The sequence below is a fragment of the Narcine bancroftii genome, chromosome 4, assembly GCF_036971445.1.
Source record: "Narcine bancroftii isolate sNarBan1 chromosome 4, sNarBan1.hap1, whole genome shotgun sequence".
NCBI lineage: Eukaryota > Metazoa > Chordata > Chondrichthyes > Torpediniformes > Narcinidae > Narcine > Narcine bancroftii.
In genome coordinates this window covers 187,747,897-187,772,528 of record NC_091472.1, presented here as the reverse complement: position 1 = coordinate 187,772,528, position 24,632 = coordinate 187,747,897, and the positions used below count along the sequence as shown (strand labels likewise).

At 39.1% G+C, this 24,632-nt stretch overlaps 1 protein-coding gene across 1 annotated transcript in view; it reads left to right on the top strand.

The window, feature by feature from the left end:
* kntc1 (kinetochore associated 1) overlaps positions 1–24,632 on the top strand; it is a 207,699-nt gene that overhangs the window by 31,826 nt on the left and 151,241 nt on the right. The window contains exons 9-21 of the mRNA XM_069933231.1: positions 6,414–6,504; positions 9,419–9,471; positions 9,561–9,673; positions 10,232–10,286; positions 10,521–10,619; positions 11,075–11,118; positions 11,315–11,380; positions 13,275–13,350; positions 15,220–15,345; positions 15,431–15,520; positions 15,597–15,662; positions 15,749–15,810; positions 17,990–18,101. Coding sequence (XP_069789332.1) covers positions 6,414–6,504; positions 9,419–9,471; positions 9,561–9,673; positions 10,232–10,286; positions 10,521–10,619; positions 11,075–11,118; positions 11,315–11,380; positions 13,275–13,350; positions 15,220–15,345; positions 15,431–15,520; positions 15,597–15,662; positions 15,749–15,810; positions 17,990–18,101 — 1,053 coding nt within the window. The remainder of the gene's footprint in view (positions 1–6,413; positions 6,505–9,418; positions 9,472–9,560; positions 9,674–10,231; positions 10,287–10,520; positions 10,620–11,074; positions 11,119–11,314; positions 11,381–13,274; positions 13,351–15,219; positions 15,346–15,430; positions 15,521–15,596; positions 15,663–15,748; positions 15,811–17,989; positions 18,102–24,632) is intronic.

The following is a 24,632-nucleotide window of genomic DNA, read 5'->3' as shown; positions in this document are numbered from 1 at the left end:
GTCATGTGGGAAGGACTGACTTCTGGACCCACTCCAGAATCGCCAGCGTGAGGCAGTGGAGCCTCAGCATGGCCAGCTGAAAGCTTACTAGGGGTCACAGGCTGGGGGGGTGAGTCCAACCTCTCAGGCTCACTCTGAGTAAGGGTGCAAGGAAAGGGCGAACCAGGTGAGGGCAGATCTCTTAGGGGTACAGTGTCAGTACTCCCATCTGGGAATCTAACATGAGCGTAGTTGGGGTTAGTATGCAATAGCTGAACTGGTTGGACTAGGGGGCCTGTTTTACGCACTCGAGCGTGGCTCTTCAGCAGCACGGTTCCAAGCTCAGATAAACAGGCTGGCCAGTCCATCACAGTTCTTGATTTCCTAGGAAAGGCAAACATGCATTCATAAGGTGTTTGATTTGTTGCAGTACACAATAAAGACCAAATAGAATGTAGCGCCTCAGGCAGCACCTCCTGCCACCGGGTAACAGGGTAACCATGTGCTTTTAAAGCAAGATTAACAGTCTTCCAGACTGTAGCATTAGCCCTTTCGACCTGCCCATTGCCCTGTGGGTTGTAGCTCGTGGTACGGCTGGTGGTAATCCCCTTTCGTAGCAGGGCTGGCCGCAGTTCTGCGCTCATGAATGCTTGCTTAGCCCCTATTGGTATGAATGTAATTGGAAAAACCAAAAATGCTAAAAATTCTGTCAAGTGACTTAATGACAGACTCTGATGAGACGTCAGGGCAGGGTATCGCAAAGGGAAACCTGGAATATTCATCAATTACAGTAAGGAAAAATATATTTTTGTTGTTGGAAGGTATCGGCCCTTTAAAATCTAAGCTAATCCTCTCAAAAGGTCAGGTTGCCTTGATGAGAGCGGCCTCCGGAGCTTTGAAGTATTGCGGTTTGCATTCTGCGCAAACAGGACAGCTTTTAGTTAGTTTCCTGACTTCCAGAGAGTAAGGAAGGTTGTTAGTCCTTATGTAATGGAAGAATGTCATGACTCCTGGGTGGCACAGTCTGCTATGGATCTCTTTTAGCCCCTCCAGATGAGCACCATCAGCAGATAGTGCCATCTTATCGTTCTTGATTTTACTTTTGTGTTTAATACTGAACATGTAGGCTACAGATTTCTGATCAGTGACCAGAGTAAATTTTCTGCCGGCTAGAAAGTGTCTCGAGTAGCGAACAGCTTCAATCATAGCCTGGGCTTCTTATACAATGGCAGGATATTTAAGTTCAGGTCTGTGAAACGTGCGGGAGAAGAATGCCTCAGGTCTGTCCTTTTGATTAAGGGTTCTTGCTAAGGCACAATCTGAGGCATCAGTTTTCACTTGAAATGGGACATCCTCGTCAATGGAGAAATTGCAATATCAGCTTTAATTCTCTCAAAAGCCTTCAAGGCCATTGGAGAGGGAGGAAAATATTTAGTGTCAAACAGAGGATGTGCCTTCGTGGCGTAGTCCCGAACCCATTTGCAGTTGCAGGGAAAGAATCCCATGCACCTTTTAAGGGCTTTTGCTGAGTCTGGGGATGGTAACTTCTTTTTTTTTTTTTTTATTTTTCACACCATAAATCACATTAGCCATGATATACACTATTTCTTTTTCACACATATACAGTGACTTTTTCTCCCCCCCCTTTCCTCCCAAACCACCCCCCCACCCCCCCCTCTCATCCATTTTAGGTATACAATCTAGGTTGCATTAAGCCAGTCAGACAATGTTGTCATTCAACAAAATTACACCAGAAATTCTACTGAGTCCATTCTTTTCTTTCCTTCTCCTTCCATCAACTTAGGTAATGTTTGTCCCGGGTAGGTTTTCGCTATTGTATTTAATGTAAGGCTCCTATACTTGTTCGAATATTTCAATATTATTTCTTAACCAATATGTTATTTTTTCTAATGGAATACATTTATTCATTTAAATTTGGTAGTTTCTTCCTTTTAATTTGGTTATGTATTCCATTAATATTTAAAGACATATAGTTCAGCGTAGCCCTTTTATATTTTGTTTATCTTCTCTTTCCGTTTTTCCATCATTACCTTTCCTCCTTTTCCATTTCTGTTTTCTTATTTTCAACTCTTTATAAGACAACATTCCTACAACATCTAACATTTTCCTTATTCTCCTATTTCTATCTTATTTATCCCCAATCTCCCCTTCACCTCCTGAGTTGTCCTTTATCCCTTGTCGGACAACCACATCTCCCCTCTCCATTTGGATTTGCGAATCCACTCGCAAGCGTCAACTGATTTTGCAGTGACCGCTATTTCCCCCCACCCCGTCTCCCCCAGAAAAGATTTCACTTTTCATATGTCACAAAGGTCACTCTTTTAATTCCCTCCTTATTCTCTCTATTCCATTACCTTCCCTTATTAATTCTTGTCTATACTATCTATATTTTCCTCTAAGTACAGATACATTCATGTATGCTCATTGTCTCTATTCACTCTTATACCTCTTTACCCGCATACATATCAATCGTGATCATTTTTACTCTCATTACCCGTCTTCATCCCTCAGTCTATTTTTGTCTTTACCCACATACATATCAATCGTGATCATTTTAACTCTCATTACCCGTCTTCCTCCCTCAGTCTATTTTTGTAATTGTTCTGCAAATTTTCGTGCTTCTTCTGGATCCGAGAATAGTCTGTTTTGTTGTCCTGGAATAAATATTTTCAATACCGCTGGATGCTTTAGTATAAATTTATACCCTTTCTTCCATAAAATCGCCTTTGCTGTATTGAACTCTTTTCTCTTCTTTAGGAGTTCAAAACTTATATCTGGATAAATGAAGATTTTTTGCCCTTTATACTCCAGTGGTTTGTTGCCCTCTCTTACTTTTTCCATTGTCTTCTCCAGTACCTTTTCTCTTGTAGTATATCTTAGGAATTTTACTACAATAGATCTTGGTTTTTGTTGTGGTTGTGGTTTAGAGGCCAATACTCTATGTGCCCTTTCTATTTCCATTTCATGCTGTAGTTCTGGACATCCTAGGGTCTTAGGGATCCACTCTTTTATAAACTCCCTCATATTCTTGCCTTCTTCATCTTCCTTAAGGCCCACTATCTTTATGTTATTTCTTCTGTTATGGTTTTCCATTGTATCTATTTTTTGAGCTAGTAGTTCTTGTGTCTCTTTAGTTTTTTTATTAGATTTCTCCAATTTCTTTTTTAAGTCTTCTACCTCCATTTCTGCTGCTACTGCCCGCTCTTCCATCTTGTCCATTTTTTTTCCCATTTCTGTTAAGGTCATCTCCATTTTATTTATTTTCTCTTCTGTGTTGTTTATTCTTTTTCTTAAATCCTTAAATTCCTGTGTTTGCCATTCTTTAAATGACTCCATGTATCCTTTAATAAGAGCAAGTATATCCTTTACCTTGCCTATCTTTTCTTCTTCTATTTCACCATACTCTTCCTCTTCTTCTTCCTCTGGGTTGACCATCTGTTGTTTCTTTGTTGCCCTTTCCTCCTCTTCTTTCTTGTTTCTATTGTCTTCTGTGGTCTCTTCTTGCTGCAGGTGTTCTGCAGCTGTCGTTGCCGGCTGTGGAGATCGACTCCCCAGCTGGTCCCCCCTCCCGTCGGTGTGTTTTTTTTCATTCGCATCGCGCACTTTTACTCGGCTCTGCGAGCCATTTTTGTAGTCCATTATTTACCGACCTGAGGGAGCGGGTTTCTCTCTCCGCAGCGGGCCTCTTCGGACAGGTAAGGCCTTCACCTTTTTCCTCCTTTGTCTTCTCTTCCTCTCTTCTTGCCGTTGCTTTCGATTTTTCTTTTTTTGTCGCCATCTTCTTTCCACCTTTATACTCACTTTTCTGTAACTTTTATTTCTGTGCCTTTGTGTTTTCTCTTGTTTTTCCCGACTTTTCTGGAGAGGGCTGGAGTTCACCGTCCGGCCACTACTCCATCACGTGACCCCCCCGGGATGGTAACTTCTTAAGGGAGGGCCATTCTTTCCAGGTCGGGGTGGATTTTACCCTTGCGGACAATGTAGCTCAGAATGGGTAGCTCTGTCGCGTGAACACACATTTGCCCTCGTTAAATGTAAGGTTGAGTTCTTTAGCTGTTGCTAAAAATTTCTTTTTCAGCCTGTGTTTTCCTACAGATAGTGGCATTATGCAGATAGGGATAACTCATACGTCCTAACAATCTTATCTTATCCATTTCCCTCTGAAGTGACCCCAAAAGGTACCCTTTTAAACTGATATAACTCCATCAGCCTCAAAAGCCATATAGGGCCGTTCCCTTTTCTTAATGGGGATTTGGTTAATGGGGATAAGTTGCTTTGAGGTCAATAGTGAAGTACACTTTGTATTGCGCTATCTGATTAATCATTTCATTGATGTGTGGTCAATAGCCAGTTGTCTCTTAGTGTTATTTTTCACAACTACCACTTGGGCCCACCACGGACTCTTACTAGGTTCAATTACTCCCTCTTTAAGCAGTCTCTGGGTCTCCTCTTTGATAAATTCACAATCCTCTTTGCTGTAAGAACGGCTCTTAGTGGCAATCGGCTGACACTCAGGGGATAAATCACTGAAAAGGGAAGGAGTTTTGATCTTTAATGCGGACAGACCACAGTAACTAGCACGGGGGATGGTAAGTGTGGGGAGTGGCCCACTGAAATTTAACAGTACACTGTTCATCTGAGATTGAATATCTAACCCCAGTAACACAGGGCGCAGAGCTCCGGCATAATAAAGAGCCACACATCAGCAAAGCAATGTCCCTGCAAATTTAAAGTAACTTTACACTTGTCCCGTACAGTTTTTGTAAGTTCACTGCAAGCCATCGATATCTTTCGGTTTGCTGGATATCTCCGCAAATTTAAGGCTCTGGCAACTTTCTCGTGGATGTAGCTGTCAGTACTCCTCGAGTCTATTAGACAATCAAGAGTCTCACCATTCACCTCCCCCTTCATAGTTGACCGTTCCAGTCCCTAACATCCCCCAAGCTTTACAGTCAATTGAGCTATCACAGGGGATCTCACCTTGCCATCACTTGAAGTCGATTCAGCCTGCTCGTCTGAAGATTCCCCCTTTTCACAGTTGTCTTTCATTCCTGCAGCTCCAGGAAGCATTTTCTTGGTGCTTCTCTTCTTCTTATCAGTGGGAGTACTTTTCACCTTACACGCTTTAGCGAAGTGGCTGAGATTTCCACAATAGCTGCAGGTAGTAAATCGAGCTGGGCACTTCTGTCTGGGGTGCCAGCTCTTATCACAGAAGTAGCATTTTTCAGGAGTTCACCCTTTTCTTTCCTTCGGGGTTCCAGCACTCCTGGATGTTTCCTTTTCGGTTTCTAGCATTTCACTGAACCGCATGACACTTCTCAGTGTTTTGGCTAGAGTGACTGCCCAGTCGTAGGTTAAGGGCTCCGTCTTCCAGCAGCCTCTGTCGGATGTAACTTGAGTCAATCCTGTTGACAAAAGCATCCAGCTTCAAGGCATTGCAGTGTTGTTGCACATTGACTGCCCTGACATCACATTCGTTTGCCAGTGAGTCAAGGGGCAGTGCATAGGCAGCATCACTTTCCCCGGGTTTCTGGTGTCGAGCAAGCACCACATTCCGTGGCGCTGCATAGCAAGCAGTCAGACGTGCCCGGGCTAGAGCCAGAGTGGTAGCTCCTTGCGTTACGGCGAAAGGAATCTCAGTTCAGGTGGGCCCACTGTATCGCCTCATCGACTACCTTGTTTCAAGCCATATAGTAATGGAAACAAGCAATCCAGTGGTTGAAAATTTCTCTGGCCCTCGGGGCAGACTGGTCAATTATCAGCCGCTTTGGCTTGAGTGCTGCATCCATTTCTGCTAATAAAATTGAAGTGCCAGTTGATGAAGTGGGCAAAGACGATGTGGTCAAACAATAATCATTGCTTTTATTAGCAGAAACTCATGGTACAATAAAGAAAGACAATAGGTGCATTCACAGTTATACCCAAGGGGAGTGTCCTTAACAGTAGAGATAATGCACAGCCAATGTTAGTACAGCAAGGCCTGCCAGAGGGGAGACAGGCAGCTTGGCAGACATTCACCACAGTAATCTCCATAAGCAAGAAGAGATTTTATATAACCCACATATTATGCTAAACATTTGATCCCTCCACCAATGGCTCACAAACTACCAGAGTCTCTGCAATGGCATTCCCAGGTTAAATCTCCAAAACCCATTATATTTTACACCAAGAAGTATGAAAGTTTGTCATATATAAAATATATAGATGCAGTAAATATTTGTTTGCACTAGCCATACATGGTACGTAAGGGCATGAAAACTCCACCATCTGAATATGTAAATGAAAAGCATGAATAATCTTTCTGGATTCATTACTAACATATTAATAAAGCCAAATTTTGTGGCTTTATTTTCTTTTGCTGTTTTGGATTTCCACCACAGAGATTATTTTGTTCATGTTATATTGTGCTTTAGGGTACAGGTGACTGTGTGTTGTCAACATGGAACATGAATGGTATCAAGGGATTGGAGTCTAGTAACGTAGTTGATTCATCCTTAATGAAAGGTACATTGTGAATATCAGTTTGAAAAATGTTTATGTTTATAATTAATTTGCTAAAATATTTTACTCACCATTGTATTTTTATATTGTGCTATTAGTATTATTACCATTGTCCTCTTAATATGTTCCTTGTAATCTCAATTTTACTATTAATTATAAATCTCTGTTCTCCAGGGTGAACTTGATGCATAGTTGTCAAGACTACTTCCTGGTTTCTGTTTCTTTTTGTCCTCTTGCACTTTAATAAATCAAAGTGGGGCTATTAGCTAATGTTGGGATTTGTCTTCCTTTCTCAAAGTCATCACAATTAGTTAATGAACATGTTTTATGGCTAAATAATTAGCTTTTGTTAAAATAGATTAGATTGAAATTGTTAATTCAACGTATTGATTTCTTCTTCTGTTGAAGTGATCACCTCAAGCCTCTGTAATTATACTGCAAAGACAAAGCAAAACATGATAGGATTTCCAAGATGCAAAATCTGCATGCAACACTAATATGCCTGTGAGTGTGTGCAATGGCTGTTGTCATCAGAAAGAAATATTGTAACATACTGGACATCCTATCTATCAGGCATTCTTTCCTGGCTCTCTGCCCATTGTAAAATTTTCATTAATTTTTGGTGAGACAATGTCGCCTTTGATGGCTCTGCCACACCCCAACTCCACTACCTGCCTAACCCTTCCCAATTCAAGTGCACGAAGCTTCCCTCCTATTCCTGTACAGGAAAGTGCTGGAGAGAGTCAGCAGGTCATCCAGTACGCTAAGGAAGTAAAAAGCATTTGATGTTTCAGGCCTGAGCCCTTCATTGGGATTGTTGATAATCATTCGGGCACCTGAATTAAAAGCTGGGGAAAGAGGGAGAAACATATGCCAACAGGTAAGAAGTAATAGGTGGAACAAAATGGAATGCTCGAAGAGAAAGAAGCTGAGAAGCGAGAGGGGAAGTGGGCTAAGAAAGATAGCTCTCTGGAGAAGGAATGGAGGGTGTGGGGAGTGAATATGTAGAAGTCATTTATTGCACCAGCTGCTTCCAGTGCAGCTCAAACATTGAGGAGACAGGACACAGACTCGAAGATTATTTTGATGTGCACTTTTGCTCTTCCTTACTACAGCAAGGACCTCCCAGTGGCCAATCACTTTAATTCCTCACACCATTTCCACACTGATGTGTCTGTCCATTGCCTTATGTACTGCCAAATAGAAGCCACCCACATATTGGAGGAACATCTTGTATTCAGTCTCAGCTGTTCTAACTAGACGGTATCAATATTGACTTCCTATTTCTGTTAACCCTCTTTCTCAGTCTCTCTCTTTCCCTCATCTCTCTGTCTCCCCTCCTGTAGCTCTCTCCTTTTCTCTCCATCTCCCCTCACAACACTGTGTTCATCGTTGCTGTTATGTTTTATCTGCATTTGGTGGGTCATGTGTCTTTTAAAGCCCAACACCCTAGTGGAATTCATATGCAGTAAAGTATACGAGGCATATTAGATGGTGTGCTTTGTGAAGTAATGCAGGACCTGCTCTACTGTGTAACTCAAGGTGGAAAAACATCTCAGCCTCCTTTATTTTTTAATATGTATGGATTTTGGGCTATATGTAGCATATCTATTGTGTGCCAACTTCTTGGGACTTTCTTGAGTTCCTCTGATGATCAAATTGAGATTAGAAGTAATACAGAAATGCAATTTAATGCTTGTAATGTTATGAGCCCAAAGGACCCCAAAACCCAGCACCAAGACAAGTGCTTTCAAAACAAAAGTTATTTTTAATCAACTTCAAACATGAAAATAGAAGCAAACATTAACTTAACTCTATACCTAACTAACCCAAATAACCCCCTAAGCGCACATGTATGGAATGTGCGTGTAAGTTCAAGAAATGTTCTTCGGTTCACAGTTCGATGTACTTCTCCATCTTCCAAGTTCTCTGGTTGCAGGCAATCACCATACTGTGCACAGAATTTAACATGTATAAAGTTCACCAGGCTTGGTGCTTGAAAGGTAAATGTTTATCGCTCAGGAAGGTTCTTGTAGGGTTTGCAGAGAGAGATATTTGTTGCTCCAGGATTTCCACAACTAAGGTACCACCACTAGTCACCTCAGGGTGTCGCTGATGAAACTCGCCCCATCAGGGTCTTCTCGATGGTAACCTCTTTCTTCAAGCTACCACAGAGTTCCATTCCTTCCTCTATTTCAAGAGAAACATCAGACAGATAGCACTTCTAGCCATCTACTGCTCTGGAACTTGCTTTCATCAGTTTCAAACAGTGTTCCCTGGATTGTACTTTTCAGTTACTTGTCAGTGTCCCACACACTGACTGACTGAGCTGTTAACTCTCTCCCTCTCTTCCAACTGAAACTCCACAGAGATCATGTGACTCATGTCTTGCAATACCCCCACCTTCCTGAGCAAAACAACAGGAGTTCTTTCTTCTGTTCCCATCTCTTAGATAAACAAAATCTAGGAGTGACCTTTCTATGAGCACTTTGCAGAAAGGGTACTGATAGACAGCAGGACTCCAGCAAGACAATGGTCAAGCATTTTATGATGTCAGTTCAAGTAACACTTACTTGTGAAAGGTGCTTACATTCTCCAGAGATCCTGCAATGTGAATTTTTCAGTCTTTCAAATAAGATCTGTTTTAAAATGTGTGTATGTATGTGACCTACTCTAAATCTTATAAATTCTCCCCAAATATTAATATTGTTACAGTAAGAAGTGAAATCAAAGAAGTTGAAGGTGAAAACTAGTATGCAACCATGAGGATGGTATTGAAATTAGTTGTCTTTTTTGATTGGAGCAGGGGAGGAAGGAAAAATTAATTATTCAGTGAGTTTATAATGCTCTTTCATACTTTTTAATCATGATGTTGTGACACAATGTTGTAACAAGTTACTTTTTTTTCTAAATTTAGGAGTTAAAAAATGTCAAATCCTTGGGAATACAATATTTATCCTGGATGATGCTGTGAGTTTAATTTGATACAGAAAAAATGTAATGTTTAATCTTTACTATTTTCACCTTTCCTTTAAATTGTAACTTTCTGTTTCTCTCAGTATTTTCTCAGTGTGTGGGATTCCTGTGTTCTTGTTATGATCTGGTCTTGGCCCACTGTTCAGATCCAAGATTTTTTCATGACTGCAGAAGGGGATTCTTCTGCTACAACCAAGTAAGAAAAAGATTGTGCTGGTGCTTATGTGATCCCTTTATCATTTGAGACTTTTCCATTCAGTTAATCAATTTTGTAACATTAAATATTTTTCTTTGTATAGTTGGAATTATTGGAAGAATTATAAACAGCATTTACTCCTAATTACATAAATCCTGCTGTATTTTACTTTAATATTTCACCAATTTGGAAGAAAATGTTTGTTACAGTTATTAGCTCCATGATTTAATTTTTGCTGGAAATTTAAGGAGTTGAAAAGAACAAGCAGATGCAGTTTTCCCTGTGTTATCTCTAGATTTGTTTAAAGAACAGCTTTACTTAAATTGTCAGTCGCACTGAATCATGCATATTGCTTACACTTTCTGTAAACATCATTCTTGCCCATTTTCATCTCATTTTGTTGGCAAGACCTCCTATGAAAGGGTCAATTTGCTGATGCAAGAGATGTGCCCGTGTTTTTGTGTGCGTGTGCTCTGCCATTAAAACCCAAACTTCAACCATACAAGTATTTGCCTCTTTCAGTTACTGTTTTTCATTTAATTTTTTATCTCTTTGTAGGCATGGAATTGCTAACTTGAAACTTGTGGCTTTGACAGTACCTGTGAACAAAGAGGTTATTTTAGTTTTTACATACATTTCCTAATTATTAACTGATGTTTGATTGTGGCTTTGTGAACTCTTATTTGCATTAAACATAAACCTAAATTTATTAATTTTAAATGTTAAATATCTGGAAAAAATGTTTTCTAAAATCATGGAGTGAATTGAGGCTAGAACTAATTTCAGCCAAGTTCTTGCCTTCAGTTTTGGGAACGAAATATAAATATAGCTCTATGATTGTTTACAGATGAGAAATCTCTTGGTATACTCATTTCCTACAATGAAGCTACTGTATTCTTTAGAGGTGGCAAATGTTTCAGCTCTGGTTCAAACAGATGTTGGTCAGGTAAGAGGTGATTACGAATATATCATGGAAACATCTTTTCACTTTGAATTAAGAACTTTTGTTTTCTGCTTACAAATGAATTCTTTATAATGGATTTGTTTGCAGTTAATATATCATACAATTGAACTATATTTTGCCTTGTTGATTGCAAAGCCTTAACTTTTATATTTTTTTTATATAATTTTACCAAGTTTTTTTCCCCTATAACTGCATTATTACAGAATAATGTCAGTAAATAATGCTAATGTAGTTTATCTATTTGATTGTTTTGCTTTTGACTCCATGCCCTCCTACCATTGGAACAACACAAATTCGGTCCAAATCAGGTGGCTTTGAAGAAACTTATCCATAACATGTTACTTCATGACTATATTGAAGTTCACGTACTTTGTTAGAGTAAACTCATCAAGACAAAGCTTTGGTAATTGATTTGTACTGTCCTGTTTCTGATATAGGACACCATATACATTTTGGAAGGACTTTATGAAAATCAGAAAAGGTAGGAAAATATTTGCCAATAGAAATATTATGTCTATTGTATTTTAGCAGTTGTCTAAATGTACACACATCAATGTTTTTGTATATAATTCTTGGTAATTTTTGCTTTTTATTGTATATAATTATTTTAAAGTTTTGTCAAAAGAAATGGAATACAGTTATTTACATGTAGTTATTTCATACCTTCAAAATTGTAGTTCACCTGAAGGAGTCGTTTCCACAATTGCTGTGAGATGTTTAACAGAAGCACTGCCAGAAAACAGGTATGAACAAAAATGACTAATATAGAAATGATCATTGTCCATAAAACTATCTTTAATAAATTAATCATTAATTAGAACACTAATAGAGAAATGAAAAACAAATAGCCAGGTTCATCTTTTTCCTTTGATCTGTTGAACCCATGGCCCTTTAGACCTTCTTTGGTACTTTTATGATTGATCAGGTGCTGCTGTTAGGTCTCTCTTTCATTGTTTCCCATCCACTCCTCACACTTGCATCCTTCCACTCCTGTGATTTTTGTCTCTTCTCTTCCTTTTCCTTACCCTCACTTCCCTCTTATCCCTTCTCCTGCCCTTGAATACTCATCACCTTTTTTTTAAACCAACCGGAGAGCAGGCTTAGTAGACGTGGTATCATGTAATGGTTATCTAAAGACCCCATCGTGGAAGCAGCATTAGATAACCACGATCATAATTTGACTGAATTTTACATTCTCTTTATTTCTACCACTTTAATTGCTATTTCCTGTGCAAATTTCTTAGGTACAGGTCCTATCTGCTTAACTTCTCCTACTGGAGTGCTGTGAAAGCAGTGAGATTTGCAGGTTTCGTGGTTTCATTGACTGAAAGAGAATATATGACCGCATTTTGGGCAATAACATAAATAGATAGTTAACAAATTGTGAGGAGAATACAGAGGCTACAGACCTATATAGATAGGAGTAAAACACAAAAGATTGCGGGCACTGTGATTGAAGTAAAAACACAATGCCGGAGAAACTCAGCAGGTCAAATAGTGTAAAAATATAGCAAGTGACTGAACAAAGTAGTAAGGGAAAGGGGCAGAGGTAGATTCAATGTCCCACAGGCAGGAGGTAATAGGTGGATAAGGCAGGGAGGGCATACCAATAAACAGGGGGAGGGGAATGGCTCTGTTAATAGAGAGGGAAAGGGTTGGGGAGCTGGAGGAAAGAAGACAGGAAATAGGGAGAACAGGAAGTAGGCTAGCAGAAACCCCGGAGAAGTTTATATTAACGCCATCTGGTTGGAGAGTGCCCAGGAAGAAAATTAGGTGTTGCTCCTCCAATTTATGGATGGTCATTTATGATCATTTATAAGGCCATGGACAGATATGTTAGCATGGGAATGGGGCACAGAATTGAAATGGTTGGCCACTGGGAGAGACCTATGTAGATAGATTGAGTGAGTTGGCAAATGGAGTTTCATGCACGAATGAATAATGAAAAAGCAAAATCACCTCTGGTTTTTAGAATGCTTGGGTCTTCCTCTTTGTATCTTTCCTCGAATAAGAAGAATAAAATATTGGGTGTGATAGTATCTGAAGCACAAACAAAAGGATGCCGATACAATAAGGAAGACACATCAAATTTTGGCCTCTCCATATTTTGTTATGACATAGAGGGAGGTCAGTTAGACTATCGAGTCCAAGGCAGTTCACTGAGCAGTACTATTTCTCTCCATGCACACACCCACACCCCCCCGCCCCCACCCCGCAACTTTCTGTAACCTATTTTCCCATCCAACATACACTAGAACCAAATTACTGGTGGCAACTAACCTGTGATGTCTTTGACATGTGGGAAAAAACTGGAGCTTCTTGAGGATCTTGCACAAAGAACGTGCAAACTCCACACAGACAGAATTGGAGGATAGGATTAAACCCAGGTTAATGGAGATGGGAAGCAGCATCACTGCCCATTATTGCTAGGCACATGGAGTAATAAAGCTTTTTGTCCATTGCTCTTGATGCTTTTCTGATTGCTTTACTTCTGTTCTCCATTTTTATTTTCAATATGAAATATTGCAGTATTAGTGTAGAATTTTGTTAAGTGCCTTCAAATAACTTTTCTTTTCCCCTTGTTTTTGCTGACAATTAGTCTACAGATTTGACATATTTCATCATCTGTGTTTTTAGACTCAGTCGCCTGCTCTACAAACATAAATTCGAGGAAGCAGAGAAGTTTGCTCTACAATTTGGTTTGGATGTAGAAGTAAGTCTGACTGCTGGAATGCAGAGCTGTACAATTGGATTTAAAAGAACAAATTAGTGAGGAGAAAGGAAGAAGATGACTGAAAAGCGTGTATTTAGGGAAGTTGAATGAGAAAGCAAGGGAATGCAGGGGTTAAGATTAGTTTACTTCATTGTAAATTGTTAATGTTCACACATAGTAGCAGAGAACTGAGGCCATTATTGTTCATGTTAACTTTAGAAAGTCATTCACATTAAAAATACAAGCAGTGGTGAACTGTGAATAGTAAAATGGGTATTTTTAAAATTAGTAATTGAAGTCCATGTAGTTTTTAAATACAGGTACATGATCCTTTATCCGGACATCTAAAATCCGGAAAGCTCCAAAATCCGGCAAGTGGGGAGAGAGGCGGCAGCGCGAGTCAGGCAGCCGAGGGACCGGTGGTCGGGGAAGGCGGCTGGGCGACTGGAAGGGGGTGGGGTGGGGGGGGGGGGAATCCAGCAGCACAATTCGGGTGGGCTTTCTGAAATCCAGAAAAATCCGAAATTCGGAACATACTGTCCCCTAAGGGTTCCCGATAAAGATCGTGTACCTGTACGAGGTTAATTAGTAAGAATTTAGCTCCCTTTCTTATTATTTTCACTGCTAAGAACTTTTATTTCCAAGGCAACTGATGAATAAATATTTAATTAAATCAATAGCATGCTTTTATTCCAATGCTTTATGCTTGTATTTTTGTTTTGCGAGTAAGCCCAATAAAGTGACCGTGTAAGAAATGTGGCTACTAATACATTTTGAGACAGAATATGTTGTTTTTTATATTGTATATAGATATGTTTTTGGGAGAAAATTGGGGCAGGTTTTTTAGTGTAGGTCACATACAAACACTTCAGAACAGATCTCATTTAAAATACTGGAGCTCTGCTCAAACCAGACAGGCTGGCTCTGAGTGCCTTTGCAAAAACTTTGAAGAGTGAACAAGGGACTTCACTAATGGATTGTTGTTTGGAAAAGCAACAGATGAAAGAATTTGGAGGATTAGGTTCAGAGCCACAGGCTGTCTGAGTGCTGCTTGCTGTTCTAAGAGGGTCACTTGGGTTTTGCAAGCAGAGAGGGGGTCAAACATGCTTTTTTTTGAGCAAGAGGGAGAGAGAAATCAGTTCAGCAGCTGCAGCTGGGATTACAACCTGACAAGCTGGCAAGCTTGTGGGAAAAAAACTATTTTGAAGATGGGTTGTAAGGGCAAAAGACCTTGTAGTCCATACAAGAGGAGAGGACTGGCTACCTAATGCTTCATTTGAAATAAGAGAAACAAAAAGGATCATTCTGTGGTGACCTGAAATAAAGAGATTATCATCTGGAAAACCCTGATGGGGAAAGTTTCTTCAGGAAGACACTGATGTGGCTGATTAGAAGGGATCAGTTTGTGTCCAGGAACAACAAATCTCTCTCTGAAAACTGACAAGAACCTTCCTGAGGGGTAATCATTTACCTTTCAAGCACCAAAGCCTGGTGAACTTTATAAATGTTAAATTCTGTGCACAGTATAAGAATTGCCTGCAACCAGTGAACTTGGAGGAATGAGAAGTGAGATTGGACTGTAAATCAAAACTTTTCTAAACTTGCATACATATTACACGCACGTGCACTTAGAATTAGAAAGGGGTTAAGTAAGTTAATAGTGATAAGTTAAAGTTTGATCCCGTTTTCATGTTTAAAGTTAATTAAAAGCAACTTTTGTTTAAGTAACCATTTTTCTTGGTGAACTTCTGTTGCTGCTGGGTTTTGGGGTCCTCTGGGCTCGTAAGCAATTTGATCAATCAGTTCTTCTTTCATTAATATTTGTATCCTGATGTTCTATTTTAATAAGTATGGAACCCTTTTTTCCAGCTTGTGTACAAAGTCAAGCTGAACATAGCTTTGGAGAATCTGGCAGCAGTCTCTTTAGGTGATGTGAACCTATCATTATGGCAGAACATAGTTGAAGAAGCTAAAGCAGACTTGCACAAAATACAGGTAATAGCCTAAAGTATCTAAGTAAAACTAGGTTATATTTTGTGACTTTTCTAATTGGTTGTCTTTAATAACTTTGCCTTCTCAGGATGATCAATTTGTTGTGAAATATTGTATAGAGGTTCCTTGGCCAACTTTTGAAACAACTTTGGAAATGTTAAATTATGCCAAAAAACGGGTGAGTTTGCAAAGCGTTTTGCCTGATTTGCTGTATGTTTTTTTTAAAATATTAACTAACAGACTACTTTTTGTAGAGTCTGAAGAAAGAAGATAAAAAATCTCTTCATCTGTCTGAGGAGCAAACTGTGTGGTTGGTGGAGGTATAATAAAACAAGTTTTTCAACACTTCATTTGGTCAAGGAAAATATTATGAATTGCTTGTTCTTAATTTTATTCATTTGATCAGGTTTTAAGAGCAGAAGCAAGACTTACTACTTTTCATGAAGCATTTGGACCTGAGAAGTTCAGGTTAGATTTTTTCCTCACTTTATTTTCTTCATTATTAATAAAAAGTAAATCAGCACTCAAGAGAGAAAAAATATAAAAGAGTAAATGAAATACTCTGAAAGTTTCTAAAAAAAAGATCAAAATCTAAGTTGAAGAAGTTGAATAACTAATAATCATTAAATAAGAATATAGGTGAGAGATGGGGATGTCCTTGGAGCAAGTTATATTGAGTTGGGTGGAGAAGGGCTGAAATTGCATTCCATAAATTTGTCATTTATCCTAAAAACCTCTCAATGTTGACAAATGATCCTACTCATAATTATCCATAATTATCCACCCGCTTCCTGTACCTTTTAGCACTGATAGATTTGGTTTATGCAATTTTACAAGGCATTCAATAGAAAAGATTGAATGGGGTACTGAAAGAAGTCAAGGTGTCTGCATTAGGAAATTTGGCTGCATTCTATCAAAGTCTGTTTTGAAGATTTGAGACAAATAAAATGGGGATTAATCAGCATTAATTGCTTGGTGTAGCTGTAGACTGGAGTCATGGTCACTTTTTTCTTTACCAAATGTATAAATTATTTAATTATACATATTGCAATATCAAAATCTGATTGGAATGATTGAAATAAATCTGCAGGGGTCATCTACTGTATCCAGTACTCCCATTATGGTCTCCTCAACATCAGCAAGACTGGACATAGACTGGGAGATCTCTTCGTTGAGCACCTTGGCTCTGTTGGCCGCAATAGTGTGGATCTCCCAGTGGCCACCCATTTCCATTCCCCGCCCTATTTCCTTGTTGATATATCTGTCCATGGTTTCATGTATTGCCAGACTGAGATCACCCACAAATTGGAGGGACAACATCTCGTATTCTGTCTGGTTACCTCCAGTGTAAATAACCTTGATTTTGGAAAGGAAGAGCAAGGAGTGGTTGATACTAGATGGAAGGGCATTAAGTACTGGGTATGAAAAACTTCACTGCAAACACCCTTCTTTTACATCATCTTTGGAAAGCTCATTATAAAATTGAGCTCAGGTGTAAGAAAAATGAGCTGATGACTTGCTGAATTTGTACACTCCAATGGATATCATTTTAAGTTGGTCCAGAATGGAAGACATTTAAAACTATTGAGAATCTACAATGTAGAATACACTGTCTCATCACTTATCACCAGATAAAATAACTCACCTTTATCAACTCATTACAATAAATCCTTTATATATTTGAGGAACTTCTGTTTTCTGTATGATATCTCTGTTCCAGTAAAGAGGGTATCTTAGAATCTTTCATTATCACTTAATATAAGTGATGAGGCAGTCAAGTTAAAATGAGTCCACGTGGAGAATAGAATTCTATACTACAAGTTCTTTGCGGAAGGCAGTATGAGAACTATTGCAGGGAAAAGGTTAAAAACAAATACTAGTGGGGATAGTGTGTAAGCGCAGGGATGTTATGTGAATGGAAACATTTGTGCCAAATGATGCAATGGCCATCTCTAATGTTTATGTCTATGTATATCTAGATTTTCAATGACCTCAGCATTGCTGAGCCTCCGCTATCAACTTTTTTTGCAATTTCAATTGACCAGAAACGTAACTGTTCCAACCATACAAATGGGGCAGAGGTTGGGATTCTAACATCATAAAAAGTATTTTCCATTTTTTTGAATGAGTTTAGCTTGAAAGACACTCAAGAAAGCCAAGGAAAAAAAAGTTTGCTAGATTGGTCACTCTTGACATCACACCCAAGCCTGTGACCTCTACTATCCAGAAGATCATGCATTGGTGCATTGGAAGCCACCATCTGCAAGTTATTGTCCATATCACACAATTGTGACTTGGAAGTATGTCACCACTTCTTCAAAGTCAATCCTACATCATCCTGGTATTTGGCGTTCTCTCCTCACAATCGCAGTCACCATCTCAGGAGCAGTGAGAGAATACATTAAATTTTGGCCTGTTTGGCAAAGCCCGAATTCATTGAACAATTTTTCGAAATGAAAACGTCAGTTCTTTTGCCTCCTGCTGTAACACTGAATAAAGTTCTGATATAAACTTGGATCTGAATTGAAACAGGATTTTTTCTGACCTCTCCTAGTAACAAATATTAAGTATGGTCTGTACTGAGACTTTAAAACTTAGTGCAGTTCCTGTTTTCAATTTCTTTGACAATATTTAATTTATTTTACAGTGGTATTGCTTGGATAAAGTTTGTAAACAATGAAGACCTTTTCAATGATGTACTGTTGCAGCTGCAAGAAGGAAATCAGAAATGTGCCGAATATATTTGGTTAAGGCACCAGGTAATATTACTAATTTATTTTTGTTTCACAGCGTGAAATGTTTTTCTATCTTTTCATTTCAGAATAATGAATGTTGAAATTAGTTTTGGAGGATTATTATGTTGCAACTTTTAAAAATTTAAAAAAATTTTCACACTATGAACCATATTAACCAAAATACACACAAACATTTCCCTCTTGAATATACAGTGTCACAATTTTCTCCCATTTTCCTCCCTCCTTCCCACCCCCCCTTCCTACCCACTAAACGTTCAACATATACAATACAATAAACCCTTTAAACAATGTCATCACACAATGAAGATAAACAAGAAAATTGTGTCATCTACTTTTGCACACTGGGTCAGTTCATTTCGTCTTCTTCTCATTCTGTCATTTTAGGGGGTGGAGGTCTGCGGTAGACCCTTTGTTGTGTTCCATGTACGGTTTCCAAATTAGTTCGAATACTGTGACGTTAGTTGTTAAATTATATGTTATTTTTTCCAATGGAATACATTTATTAATTTCTGTGTACCATTGCTATACTCTCAGGCTCTCTTCTGATTTCCAGGTTGACATTATACATTTTTTTGCTACTGCTAAGGCTATCATAATAAATCTTTTTTGTGCTTCATCCAAATCGAGGCTGAGTTCTTTTCTTCTTATATTACTTAAAAGAAAGATCTCTGGATTTTTTGGTATGTTGCTTTTTGTGATTTTATTTAATACCTGATTTAGATCTTCCCAAAACTTTTCCACTTACTCACATGCCCAAATTGCATGTACTGTTGTTCATGTTTCCTTCTTACAGCGAAAACATCTATCTGATACTGTTGGATCCCATTTATTTAACTTTTGGGGCGTGGCATATAGCCTGTGTAACCAATTATATTGTATCATGCGTAACCTTGTGATTATTGTATTTCTCATAGTTCCAGAGCATAGCTTTTCCCATTTTTCATTTTTTTCTTTGTTTAGACCTTGTTCCCACTTTTGTTTGGGTTTATAGCTTATTTCATCATTCTCTTTCTCTTGCAGCTTGATGTACATGTTTGTTATAAATCTTTTAATTATCATTGTGTCTGTAATCACATATTCAAAGCTGCTTCCTTCTGGTAACCTCAGCCTGCTTCCCAATTTGTCCTTCAAGTAGGTTTTCAGTTGGTGGTATGCAAACATTGTACCGTGAGTTATGCAATATTTGTACTTCATTTGTTCGAAAGATAATAAATTATTTCCCAAAAAACAATTTTCTATTCTTTTGATTCTCTCCCATTCTCTAAAGCACACATGTCAAACTCTGGTCCGCTGGCCAAATTTGGCCCGTGATATAATTATATTTGGCCCGCAAGATCATTTCAAAAATGTATTAGAGGTGGCCCGCCCTGCAGCGAGAGCCGATGCTGTTTTTTGGTAATGTCACCCTCACCATCCTCCACCTTCATTGCACATCCTTCCCCATTGTAACACGAGAAATTGTAACACGAGAAGTCTGTCGATATCATCAGCCGGCAAGCCAGTTGGAAGGCTCCCCGCACAACCAGTCACTTCTCCCACCTGTCGAGCGGTGCGGCGGATGGGCGAGCGCCTGTGATTGCCTGTCGGCGCGACGGGCATGGCAGGCTGCGCACGGCACCCGGGCAGCGTGAGCCCGGCGCGACTGGCACCGGATGGCCCTTCCACAGCGCGAGCGCACTTCTCCCAGTCGCCACAGCCTTCAGCGCTTGCACCCGCGCGGACCCCAGGGACGGCTGGTTCGGCCCTGCACGTGAAGAGAGAGATGGTGGCTGTCCGCAAAGGCTGATCGGCAGCGCGCTGGGCCTGAGTGGGTGGGTAAGCAAGGGTGGGCAGAGGGTGTAGGTGAGGAGTAATGGGCAGGGGAAGTTATGGTGGTGCGAGGGCAGTTAGAGGGAGGGATGATTAGAGGGTGAGGGACAGGTAGAGGGAGGAACAGATTTTTTTTTTTAAATTTTTTATTTTTCACACCATAAATCACATTAGCCATGATATACACTATTTCTTTTTCACACATATACAGTGACTTTTTCTCCCCCCCCCCCCCTCCTCCCAATCCACCCCCCCACCCCCCCCTCTCATCCATTTTAGGTATACAATCTAGGTTCCATTAAGCCAGTCAGACAATGTTGTCATTCAACAAAAATACATCAGAAATTCTACTGAGTCCATTCTTTTCTTTCCTTCTCCTTCCATCAATTTAGGTAATGCTTGTCCCCGGTAGGTTTTCGCTATTGTATTTAATGTAAGGCTCCTATACTTGTTCGAATATTTCAATATTGTTTCTTAACCTATATGTTATTTTTTCTAATGGAATACATTTATTCATTTAAATTTAGTAGTTTCTTCCTTTTAATTTGGTTATGTATTCCATTAATATTTAAAGTCATATAGTTCAGCGTAGCCCTTTTATATTTTGTTTATCTTCGAGGGAGGAACAGATTGAGGGGAGAGGCAGTAGAGGGGCGTGTATAAGGATGGGGTGGGTAGAGGCAGAGCAAGTGGAGTGAGGGGTGAGTAGAGGTTGGGTAAAGGACTGGTCAGGTAGAGGGATGGTGGGTCGAGGGTGAATAGAGGCCTAGAGCCTGAGGAGTGAGCAGGAAATGCTGAGTCCTGATGCAGGCCAAAATGGACATAGCCTGTGAATGCTGACTACATCTCCACAGGGACCAAATATGTTTCCCTCAGGTCAAGCAAAGGGTGAACTTGAGGTACCTACTCCTGACCTGTAACATTATCCTCCTAAAGTTATATCCTAAAGTTTAACATTACATATGTTGAAAGAAGAGAAAACATGCAGATGTTGAAAATTTTCAATAAATATTTAGTTCGGCCCTCGACTTAGTCCAAGTTTTTAATTTTGGCCCTCCGTGAATTTGAGTTTGACACCCCTGCTCTAAAGGAAAGGTTATCTATTGTGAAAGGGATTAGTTGATTTTGCATCAATAATAATTTTGGTAGTTGGTAATTTGCTTTTTTCCTTTCTACATGAATCTTCTTCCAAATGTTGAGCAGATAGTGCAGTACTGGTGAACATCTATATTGCACCAGCTTTTCATCCCACTTATAAAGTATACATTCTGGTATCTTCTCTCCTATTTTATCTAGCCCTAATCTGGTCCAGTCTGCTTTTTCCCTTGTTTGATAAAAATCTGATAGATATCTTAATTGTGCTGCTCTATAATAATTCTTAAAGTTTGGGAGCTGTAAGCCCCCTTGTTTGTACCATTCTGTTAATTTATCTAGCGCTATCCTCGGTTTTCCCCCCTTTTCATAAGAATTTCCTTATTATTCTCTTTAGTTCATTGAAGAATTTATCTGTTTAGGGAATTGGTAATGATTTAAATAGGTATTGCATCCTTGGGAAGATATTCATTTTAATACAATTTACTCTTCCTATCAATGTTCACCATTAAAATGGCAAACACAAGCAATCCGATACCTTGGTATTAGATTAGATAATAATCTAGGCCAGCTATACAAATTAAATTATCAGCTATTAATGAAGAAATTACAAGACGACTTAGAACATTGGAAAGATTATTTTGCAACTTGATGCACATCACTCATGACATTTAAATCTGATATGCAGATACACCCAACCTTCCCCTCTTCCTCCTGCAATGTGGTTTGATTTGCCTTTTTGATAGGAAGTATTAACTGTATTCAGTTGCTGATTCATGTGAAAATGAAATTAAGCATACTTCGACTAAAACACACATACCTGAAAGCAAAATCTGGTTCCTGGAAGTGTGAACATTCAACTTTTAAACTGTGAATAAAAATTCAGTTGGTCTCAATGTCGTTTAGGTACTATGTGAAATTACAATAAGATTATTTACAATAAGATAGCCCAGACCTTGCCTTTCATTTTTTTTTTGCTGCTTTTAGGATGATGTGCCATGTTGGGGCTGATCATTATTGGTTGAACTTTGCTGATTAGTGACAACTTTACAAGACATTGATGAGACCACACTTGGAGTGTTGTGTGCAGCTCTAGTCACCCAGCTGAAAATAAGATGGAAGGAGTGTAGAAAAGATTCATGAGAATGTTACCGAAGCTGGCAAGCTTGAATTAGAAGAAGAGGCTGGACAGGCTGGAACTTTATTGAGGTTTATAAAATCAGGAGGGGTGTAGATAATGTAATAGAGCTTTATAAAATCAGGAGGGGTGTAGATAATGTAATTCGTCATTGCCCTTTTCCCAGAGTACTGAAGTCTAAAACTAGAGGGCATAGATTCAAAGTGAGAAGAGAGAGATTTATAAGGAACCTGAAAGGCCCCTTTTTCTCAGAGGGTGGTGAACTTTGGAACGAGCTGTCTGAGGCAGTGGTAGAGGCAGATACAATTGTACATTTAAAAGGCTTCTTTGATAGATAGATTCATGATTATGAATGTTTGAGAGGGATTTGGACCGAATGGAGGTGAATGGGAAGACCATGCATGGGCAACTTGTTTTAGTGCTCTAAATCTCCAGCTTTATTCCAAATGATTAACTTAACTGAAGTGCCTGTTTCTTTCTCCATTGTGGACCCGTTTCACACTCTGCCACATACGATATAAAGTGCCCTCCATAATGTTTGGGGCAAAGATACTTTTTTCCTTTATTTGGCCCTGTGCTTCACAGTTTTTAATTTGTAATCAAACAATTCACATGTCATTAAAGTGCACAGTCCAGATTTAATTCAGGGTTATTTGTTTATATTTTGTTTTGACCATGTCGAAATTACAATACTTTTTTTTATACATAGTCCCTTCATTTATAGGGCATCATAATGTTTGGGGCATTTGGCTTCATGGGTATTTATGATTACTCGGACATGTTCAATCGCTTCATTGGTGCAAATATAAGAGAGCGAGGCTTATTTCTAATGTTTTGATCACCTTTAGAGTCTGTAGTTGCCAGTTTTCAACATGGATATCAGAGTTGTGCCAATGAAAGTCAAAGAATCCATTATGAGGCTGAAAACCAGGAATAAAACAGGAAGAGACATCACCCAATCCTTAGAATTACCAAATTCAACAGTTTGGAACATCATTAAGAAGAAAGAGCGCACTGGTGAGCTCAGTAATCGCAAAGGGACTGCTATTCCAAGGAAGACCTCAACTGAAGACAGAAGAATTCTCATCATATTGCAGTTTGTTTTCATATCCACATTTTCAGAGATTACATGTATTAGATAAATTAGGAAGTATAAATTAGTTTGACAGTATAATTCCATGAGAAGAAGCACCAGAAACCCATCAATACAGTAGTAAAGATCAGTACAGAGTGCAGGAGTTACAGAGAAATCAATTCAAATCAACCGGTGCAGACTCGAAAGGCTGACGTGGCCTGTTACCGCTCCGTAAATGGTTATATGGTTATAATGAAGAAAAATTCTCAAACAGGTGTCTGACAGATCAGAAGAACTCTTCTATCCACAGAAGACTTCATGAACAAAAATAGAGGCTGCATTGCAAGATGCAAGCCGCTACTTAACCACAGAAAGGATGGGCAGATTACAGTTTGCCGAGTTGTATTTAAAAGAGCCTGCAGAATTCTGGAAAAAGGTCTTGTGGACAGATGAGTCCAAGATTAACCTGTTTCAGAGTGATGGCAAGAATAAGATGTGGAGTGTAAAGGAACTGCCCAGGATTCAAAACATGCCACCTTTGCTATGGCTTGCATTTGCAGAGTAGCCTCTGTATTTCTATTCATGAAGTCTTCTGTGGACAATAGTCATTGACTTATCCTATCTGCCTCCTGATGAGTGTTTCTGATCTATCGTATGTACATTGGTGATTTTTCTTCATTATGATGGGAATTCTTCTGTCATCAGTAGTAGAAGTCTTCCTTGTAATGCCAGTCCCATTGAGATTACTGAGCTCACCAGTATGTTTTCTTCTTAATAATGCTCCAAACTGTTGAGTTTGGTAATCCTAAAGTTTGGGTGAATACTGTTTTATTCTTGGTTTTCAGTCTCATAATTGCTTCTTTGACTTATATTCAATTAAAAAAACCATTCGGACATATAGCACGGCAACAGGCCATTTTAGCCCACGTGCCGCCAAATTTACACCCAATTAACCTACACCTCCGGTATGTTTTATTGCCACAACTCTGGTCCTCGTGTTGAAAAATGGCAACTCCAGACTTCAAAGGAGATCAAAAAGCTGAGAAGCAAGCCTAGCTCTTCTACCTCCACCAATGAAATAATTAACCATGCCTGAGTAATCACAAACACCTGTGAACCCACATGTTCCAAACATTATGGTGCATGTAGAAAAAGTACTGAAATTCTACATGGTCAAACAAAATGTATACAAATAACCTTGAATAATAACTGGAATGTGTGCTTTATTTACAAGTGAATTGTCACTTAATATTACATTTACAATATAGCATACATGAAATTCTTCAACTTTTTTTAAGCATAAGGAAGACAGAGAATCGCCACTTTGTCCAGAGCCACTCACAGAAATGAGGCCCCAGCGAGGAACAAACTCGTGGCCCATGGCTTATAAGACCAGTGCTCTAACCACTGAACACAGAGG